The following is a 9,477-nucleotide window of genomic DNA, read 5'->3' on the forward strand; positions in this document are numbered from 1 at the left end:
CAAAGCGTGTGGCTGCATGTGGTAATCAAGAATCCGCAAGAATCTTATGTTTACATGAACTTTGTACGGTTGGCCAACTATGAAAAATAAAAAAGAAAGAAAGCGCGTATTAAAAAATAGGAGTGATGTGCGCAAAATGACTTAGGTCTGCCATGATGTAAAATGGATCGTAATTTGTTGTTGTTTTTGTTATTATCCTTGACGTTGAAAGCTAACGGTAAGCTAATTAGTATTTACTTTTTATTTAAAACTATGTCTTGTGCATAGTTCGTATTTACCGGCATTATGAAGGGATATCCTTCTCTACACGACAACGTTTTCTAAACTAATGTTTGTCAATTGTAAAATGATTAATTTAATTCTATTCGCTCTGGTATGTCCCATTTTTTACAATTTCCTATTCTCCTTAAGGCTCGGAGGAAAATGCTAAAGTGGAACTGGTAATTATTTCATATCCAAAGTCGAAAGGCACGAATGTTATTTACAAGAGAGCAGAGGAAACGCTTAATTTGACATGCAGGGCTGTATCAGAGACAGGGTCTTTACCCCAGTATACCCTAAACTGGGATCTGCCTTTCACTCCGCAGAATAGGTAAGTTTCAGTGGAGATGTGATGTTTAGAATGTGCCTGTATTGTTGATTGTAATGTTGTTCAAATAATTTGTTATCTGTGAAGAATGTGGAGGAGAATATCGTAATATTCTGCATTATTAGTAAAATTTACCTTTTACGTGTTCCGCATCCTACCAAGTTTCGTCTTGGATGCAATTTATTATCTTGAAACAAACGGTGGCCCACATTGCCCCTTCGCTGGAGATGCAAAATGATTTAGGTGAAAGTTTATTTATATAATTATTTTCAGTAAAAATAGAGTCATATATGGAAAAGGGCTAAACATTTTGACCTTGGTTGTGCAGAACTTGAAAGTGTCTGATTCTGGAGATTATAACTGTGAGGCAAAACTGGATGGTGAAGTTAAGCTCAGAGAATCTGTCACGGTTAATGTTAAAAACAGTGAGTATAACTTTCACAATCTCGTATTGTATAATATAATTGGTTTTTCACTTGATAACATTGCCTGTTTCGTTTCTAGAGAAAATTTTCAATCCAAAGACGTCATGCAATGACAAGATGTTTTCTTGCTCTGCTGGACAATGTATACCACGTCGCTACATGTGTGATGGATTTTTTGATTGTGATAGTGGTGCTGATGAAGCAGTTGTGTATTGTGGTAAGGTCAAACTGCAATTTTTAAGCAAACATTTTAATAAGAAAATTCTTTCCTTATACATTTCTTTGTCTCTATTTTTCTATCTTTGTGAAACATGTATGTAGCTGCCTTTATGAGCCTTATTTTGCTATCTTCAGTCCTACACTGTATCACGTACAAAGTAGACAGGAACACCAAGATATGTAGGGTGATTCAGTGAGTCATGTAGTATGCTGCATTTTTCCATGTTAGTGGCTACACTGAGCTCTGTACACCAGTGTGTGCGGGAATCCAAGTTAGAAAATGGGACCCTGCTAGGTGTATTAATAAAATTATAATGGGTAGCGAAAAAGTGGGGATGGGCTTGAAGGCAATTCCAGGACTTGCGCAAGTGAAAGAGCTGGTGCAAAGCATTGAACAAATGGTGGGTGATAGGGAGACAGTGGAGAGGCTCAGGAGTTAATTATAATGAGACTTTTAGAGAATAAGGAACGCATTACCTTTCTGGTGACGTGCACAAATTACACCTAAAATGACATTTTCTTTCAACCTTAGTTGCTGATGAAAGATAGCATTTGAATTACTCTTGTCTTGTCCCTAAGAGTTATTTGCTATCAGAAAGGAAACATGTCTTTCCCTGAGAGCGATAGTGGCGACACAAATTTATATGGGATTTTTTTCACCCATAGTATAATTTTTGGTGGATGTAACAGTAGCAAGGAAAGATAGACAAATGCACCCTTACAAAATCAGATCTATAGCAATGTATGAATAATAAGAAAAAGGAAGAAGGGGGCTAAAAGTTACCTGTGAGGTACAAAAGAGCATGTAAAACTGTGTAGCCATGGGATATGTTAGAAATGTATTTTTACCGAAATGTCTTAAGAAGAAGGTCAGAGGGTTATAAGACTTCAGGTCAGTCACTTTTCACTTGCTCTTGGTAAAGGTTTTTTGGACAGTTACCTGTAAACTGATGACTAGAATCAAGAGGTACATTTTGGTGACTATTAGCTAAATTCTTGTTGATCTGAACTAGTTTTAATTGATGAACTGGGTTTAAGGCAAGAGCTACTCTACTGGTGTTATGAGCTACACACAGTTGGTCTTAACCAAGTTCAGAAGCATGAGTGAGGTCATAAACTTAAGTCACAACTGCTCTTAAGATTTCCTGGTGTAGATACCAGGAAAATTAAGTATGAATCAAAAGTGGACTTTTCTGAATCTAATAGGTTTCTAATTTATGTCATATCCCTTACTATTTATATATTCGGTAGTGTGAATAACGTATTGATGGCCTTATGTAAATGTATCGCATTTGCAATTCATGTCTACGTTTCTACTGGTGCCAAAGTCCTTGTGATTTAACCCTTTTGCTGCTGTGAACGTACTCGGTACGTTAGCATGGCAGGCTGCTGTGAACGTATCTTTACATCCTCCCTGCCATGCGGTCAGCACTTTCACAGCATGTGACAGTTAGGTTTGCAAAAGGTTGGCCTGAGCAAAAGGGTTAAAAAAAGTCATGAATTTGGCACTGGTTGAATATTTTGGATAAATATTGTGTCAGAGGGAATTTCTTTACTCGAGGCAGAGTCAGCTTTAACATCATTTCTGGTTCTTACCTTATGATTCTACAACAAGCAAAAGGTTGCAATTATGTTTTTTTTTAAATTTCTGTGGAATTGGCAAAAGATGTATGCTTATTAGTGATATTCATGTTACCTTTCCACTCTATTTCACCTAGATATTCTGAATTTGAAGGAAACAATTTCTCTTGTAATTTTCTTTTATATGACATGAATATGCAAATGAAATTGCTCCACCTCAAAGCTTTTTGTAATCTCTTGAAAGATATACTTAGCTGTCTCTTTGGCGATGTTGTGCCTAATTGACATATGCTCTCTACACACAATATCCTCTTATCCTTGTATGTCCTCTTAGTCAAAGATTAAAAATGGGCAAGAATAAGATAGATGTATGTACTGTTCTTACCTTACATGACTATTCAACCTCACTCCTCCTACCCTCTTTCATTCAGCCCTTACATTTGTGATTGGATTTGAATGTGATACCCACTCCTAAAAAGTTGGGAATTGTACCCTTGAGAATGCATCAGAAGAGAAAATTTTGGAATTTTCAAGTAAAAATGATGTTTCCTTTGTTCCCTGTTGGTCTCAATGTTGAAATAAAACAAATCAAACTGTCCTCATATTTCACTTGCCTAACAACTGTGATTTTGGTATGCCGTACCATTGCCTTACTACTTGTCAATTATTCTAGATATGTACTTAGGTGTGCCTTTGAATTTTACTTAGCGAAGTATTATTTGATTTTTGTGTATTCTTTGCTGGAATTGAATAATTAAAGTGCCTTTTTTTTTAAATAGGACCTGATGCATGCCAGGGAAGAATAATCTGTGAGGATGGGCGTTGCATTCCTAAATATTGGTGCTGTGACCAGCGCAGTGATCCAAACTGCACTGTCAAAGTGAAGCCCGCATGCTGTTCGCAGTGGCATAAATGTGGGTTTTTCTTTCATTTTTACTCCATATTTAATTGTATTTTTATATTTTTTGGTTTATTTTTATATCTATAGGTGGATTTATCTGATTGTATCTATTTAGATTTATCTAATTGATGCGTTTTATTTATCTGTAGTCATTTATGAATGTAACAATGGAAAAATTAAAATGCCTAACCGTGTAAGTAGTGACATAGACCATTTCTGGACCTGCCAAAGTTGCAGTTACATAGTACCTATGTATTTATCCTTCTCTCCATCTTTATCCTTGGGCTGATCAATTGAGATCTTCACTTAATGTTTGAAAACTGGGAATAAGAGTAATTGATCATATAATATCTGTCCCATACTTTCTGCTTGTGGATAAAGGATAATCTCAATGGAAGCCATTGAAATACCTATTGGTCCAAGATGTGTTGTTGATTTATAATAATTAGCAATCTGTCTTAATCTCTAGTTTTTGACGATTCAAAATCATTTAATGTCCTGCAAAAAAGCAAATGCATTTTGAGACAGAAGTACATGTATATAGCAGCAAACGAGCCAAGCATGTATAGAAGTAAGCCCCTTTCTATTTATTGTTTTCGTTAATTACATAGATATTTTGTTTTAATTACTTTTCCTCTCACCTCATTTACATTGATATGCTTATAGTTTGAGTTACACAATCAATTTACAAACTTTTGGCATCTTTTGAAATTTATTGTAGTTTTGCTCTTGCATTTGGTAATGGTAATCTTTCTCTTATATTTAGTGATACAATGTATTAGTTTCTATTTTACTATGTTGAATTTTATGTTTCTGTAAATATGTATGTATACATTGTGAATGAAAAATCACAACAGCGTTAAACTCTATCATTTTCATTTCAGTATACATGGACAATGATCATGGGTACCTATCTGAACAGCAGCGTTATAGTGACATGGGCTTTTTGCAAACTACAATTTACACTGTGATTGGTATGTCGACTCTAATTAGTGGAAGTAGTGTAGCTTTATAGTAGTAATCCTTTGAAAATTTGTTGATATCTAGTGAAAAGTTTTAGATCTATTAGTCATAATTAAAGGTTTACTTAAAGGTTCAGGACTGTTTGTTGGAAATTGTAATTTTTGTTAGTAATTTTGCTTGCAGGAATCAAAGCTATAAGGGCAATAAAAGACACTTTTATTTCTTGGCATAGTTGGTTCCGTATAGTATTTACTGTTGAAAATATGAAATATGTAGGGGTACCCGGGGCGGAATAGGGTAAGCAATTTTTAAGTGCGAAAAAAAGTGGCAATGATAATCATGTGTGTGATTATCCATAAAGACATACTTTTTCTTGTCTGCACTTGTAGCAAGATACACTGCCAGCAGTCACAAAAGTGGTAAATAACTGGCATAATGTTGCCTATACACATAGTGAAATTATTTTTGGGATACTATTTATTTAAGGTATCAATTTAGCCATTGAGAAGTGAGCATTGCCCATGCAGCTAGATAAGTTTTTGACACCTGTAAGTAAGTGCAAAAATGCAAGGAAGTGCTGTATGCTGCAGGACTCTTGCTGCCTCGCTTAGATTTTTCAACCTATAAACGTAGCCTCGGAACACATCTTGTTCATATGTTGAGTACTTACTGTTTGAAGAAAATTTCGTGTGCTCTATTTTATTGAGGTCCAACACAATGGCTTGTAACTTGAGTAATTCATTGTTGTTCATAACTTAAACTTAAATATGGCCTAAATATTTTCCTAAAATTACTTGAAAAATTGTTCAAATGTGAAATCAACATCCTCATTCAAACAGTCTTAAGGTGATACATAGTTGCATAATAAAGGCACTTAAATTGACATGATTCTGATGAAGCATTCTTTGCCACACAGGATGTGCCATGGCATTCATGTTCATTGTTACGATATTGGTGGTCGCCATATGCCGAGTTCACATGAAGCGCTCTTCCACTCTCGGTGGAATTACTTCTGTGACCTCTTCTCATGGGGTGCGTTGCCCGCGGCTCTCAAATGGTGGCAACCGATTTCCTGGTGGTGCATTATCCAGGAATAGTGCCACGCATTCCCTGCTCACCCACCACCAACCCATGGATCCATCATCTAACACGCCGCTCCACTCTCTCCAACTGTACGACCTGGATGTATACCTGAATGCTGCCACCGGCGTTCCTGGCAGTAGTGGTAGAGATCAGGGTCCACATGGGGTGAATCAAAACCCACACAGCCTCCTTGTGACATACAACATCAACAATGGTGTTCAGTTTGTGGGCCGACCTGTGGACCCTCCTCCATATTGTGAGGTGATGTCGGCTCCCCCAAGGGAAGGTCCACCACCTCCCTATGTGTCGCATGAGGACATCTCATCGCAGGCTTTGAATCAGATGCCATCCACACAAGTGGCCGCTGCCGGAAACTCATCTTGTACCAGTTCTGTCACGCCACACAATACACCTCCGCCCACTCCTCCAGTCCAGTCACCTCAAAGGTCCAGAGAGGTATCTCAGTCATCGGTGATGGAGCCCTCAGTTGTAAATATTGAATCCCAAGTAACTGATTCTCTCCTAGGGCCGTCTCTAGAAGGAAGGAATAATTCATCGGTAGAAAATGATTGACTTTTAATGATGCAAGTTTTTAAAGCAATATTTTTAATGGTATCACATGGGACCTGAATTGGGACCAGAGTTAAAGAAGTTTTTGAGGCTGCAAAACTCTGATAATTTCCATTTATGGTACAATACCTGAAAATTGGAATTCTAATTGTTGATCACTTGAAAGAAAATCGTAAAATTGTGTCACTAAATGGTGATGAATGTGATATTTTTCTCTTAGGGTAATTTTTAGGAGTGCATGCCCACAACTTTCTTACAGGTTCTTTTTTATGACTGACTTACCATATGAGGCAGCTATAAATTTTATAACATTTAATGACACTGATGCAACAAAGACAAGCACTGATATTTCTGAAGATAAAATTAGGTATTCAAATATAACTATGTATTGTCAATTTATGTAGAGCACAAGTATTTATATTGCCTGATATAAATGTTTGTGCTTGATTGGAGCATCTGATTTTTGTTTCTTTTCAAATGCTAATTATTACGTTGCACTAATCATAAAGCTCATGTGCACTGCATTTATTTTACCCTTTGTAAGAGTATAACTTAACTACATATATCATTTGGGCATCTGAAGATAATTCTGCAAGTTTTAGACTGCATGTTATATGATGGCTGCTCAGTGCCCATTGGCATTTGTGATTGTTCCCTGTTTTGTTGGCTATTCACTCAACAGTTAAATAGTATCATATTGCGTTAGATATAAGGTTTATTCTCATGGTAATACTTCTTATATATAGTCATCCACTTAATCTCATCACACTGAGATAGGAATAGATTCTATAGCCATAATAAATACTCACGATGAATCTCTGGAGCTTAGATAAATTATCTCAATGATGTGGGAAATAATCTTATAATTTTTGTAGTGCCGTCAACTCATCTTACATATTCATTATTTTAATGGGAATTATTTAAATTAACTGTTGTCTAGGATTTTATTAGGTCTTATCAACTGATAGTGTTCTCTGAAAAATCCATAAAATAGTTTACGTAATGAGATTAGGTGTGTTATCCATTCTTGTGCTGAGCAGAAATTTACATAAATGCTTCTTATGTAAAAAAATCAGAATAGTTCAGCTGCTGTCTTGTTCTTGGAACTTGGACTAGCCCCTTCCTAAAAAATGGCTCAGATATTTCTCTGTATCTGAAATCGATAGTTTTATTACTGTTGATGGTATTTCCTTTTATTCATAGACAGGACGAATCTCGAAGCCTTGTATACAATCAGATCTTGAATCCATGGATTTGATAAGATTCAGCTGAATCTTTGTATTCCTGCTCCATTTCTATCAATCAGGAAATAGAAAAAGAATGAGGAGGATTATGACAATATTGCTTACTTCATTCAACTTTTGATAATTTGCATTAAAATCGATTGTGGTTTCATGAAATTAGTGTTTGATCAAAATGACATGTTATAAAGTATAGACAGTTTATTTTTAATATACATCTTTGGAGGGAGAACTTTATTTGTATTGTTCATAATTCAATCCCAGTGTTCAGCTTTCATGGAGACTTTGATGAATTGGCAGACATTCTTCTTTCTAATAGTCAATCATTTTTGATGACTGGCATCTCAAGTTATGGGTGGAATAAAAAAAAATTGGAAAAGCAATGGATGTGGTAAGGGTAGAGGTTGAGACAGTTGCAATGTGTATCATATTGTTGGTAGTTTCCAATTTTGAGGGTTGTGTCATCCAGATATGAATTTGGAACTTTTACATAGCTGCATTATTAACTCAAAAATGTTGGATATTACAGTATAAGTTGTTACAAATGAGGAGGTATGGTAGAACCCTAGCAGAGGTATTGGTATTGTTTAAGCATTTGATTGTTGAAATTGTACCGAAGTTTATCTGATGTGATAGATGGGATTCTAATCATAGAAATGTTTTTTATGAAAGTCTGATGTGTTAACTTTTTACTGGTGGTGACCATCATACAATTCCATTGACAACCCTTTTGGTTAAATTTAAATGGTTACACTTGCATAGTGAAGTCAACTTCAGTCAATTGAAAAATCAAATTCTATTTTCTGGACTGTTACTGCTGTTTTTCAATTTAATTTTCCATGCTATGATTTCTAGCCTTTTGAATTCTGTTGTTTTCCAATATGTTTACATGCTTTAAATGATCAATTTATTCTAGCAATTATTGGAATCTTCATTCAGGAGTAAGTAGGGGGGCTTTTTTTTTTAAAAGTATTTTACAAAACATTTTCATCTTACATATGTGTGTATATGGTTTAAGATGAAAATGTTTTGGTGGTGTTCTCATAGTTTGGATTGAATCTAAAATCATATAAAAAAACAGATGAATTTGTAGAATTTTATCAATTGTCTACAAGATTATCATAGTTACTTAAAAAAATGAGGTAAATATCTAGTTTTGTGAGAATTGCTCCTCCTCATTGCAGTATAATACTTATTGTAAATCTAGACTCTATACATGTAAATGAAAGTTGAAAGCCTTCTGAAAATAGCTTTGAAGTCAGATTTACTATTAGTGAAATTAAAATTTTTAGATTTAACGATTACCTGAGAGGGAAACAGGCTGCATTTGTTAATCTGAAAGATAGGGTTTATACTTTTCTTTAATGCGTTGGCATTATGATTAATGACATCTCTCGAGTAAATTGCTCAGTAAGAAAGGTGGGTTGTGGCAGGAGATAGAGTTTCTACTGGAAAATTATTTTGTAAGTGACATTGAATGGGAGGCAAATGAGAAAGTCCATTTCTTAGTCTGTCTGCAATTTTTAGATTTAATTTGATTTAATCTGACAGTTACCTTTGTGAAAAAATGTTTTTTGTCCATAATCTGTTTTACACATTTTTTTTGGGAGGGAAGTACTTATTTGGTTCTTAGGGCTTTATGTAATTTCGTTTTTTTAAAATCCTTATTTCCAATTCATGGATCCTGAGTTTCCTAAAGTAATTGGTACATATTTTATTGATTTAAGGCATTTGCGAATATTAGTGGCATTATGTGCATATTTTCTCATTTTCAAGGCCTGGTTACACGATACATTAACTTCAACTGGATTTTGGCTACTCACTGTGTGAGTCGCCATGAGTTAGGAATCAATAAAAGCCTGGTAATATGATACATTGACACAGGCTAGGGAATGTGTAAACAAA

The 9,477-nt window shown here is 35.2% G+C and overlaps 1 protein-coding gene across 1 annotated transcript; it reads left to right on the forward strand.

Moving 5' to 3' along the window:
- Positions 1–87: 87 nt before the first annotated feature.
- On the forward strand, positions 88–9,477 carry LOC124153834. Its single transcript, XM_046527212.1, has 7 exons — positions 88–217; positions 412–592; positions 863–1,014; positions 1,094–1,231; positions 3,594–3,728; positions 4,600–4,689; positions 5,595–9,477. Exons 1-7 carry the CDS (start codon positions 163–165, stop codon positions 6,332–6,334), a joined length of 1,491 nt encoding a protein of 496 aa, XP_046383168.1. The 5' UTR covers positions 88–162; the 3' UTR covers positions 6,335–9,477.

Source organism: Ischnura elegans, chromosome 2 (genome assembly GCF_921293095.1).
Source record: "Ischnura elegans chromosome 2, ioIscEleg1.1, whole genome shotgun sequence".
Classification (NCBI taxonomy): domain Eukaryota; kingdom Metazoa; phylum Arthropoda; class Insecta; order Odonata; family Coenagrionidae; genus Ischnura; species Ischnura elegans.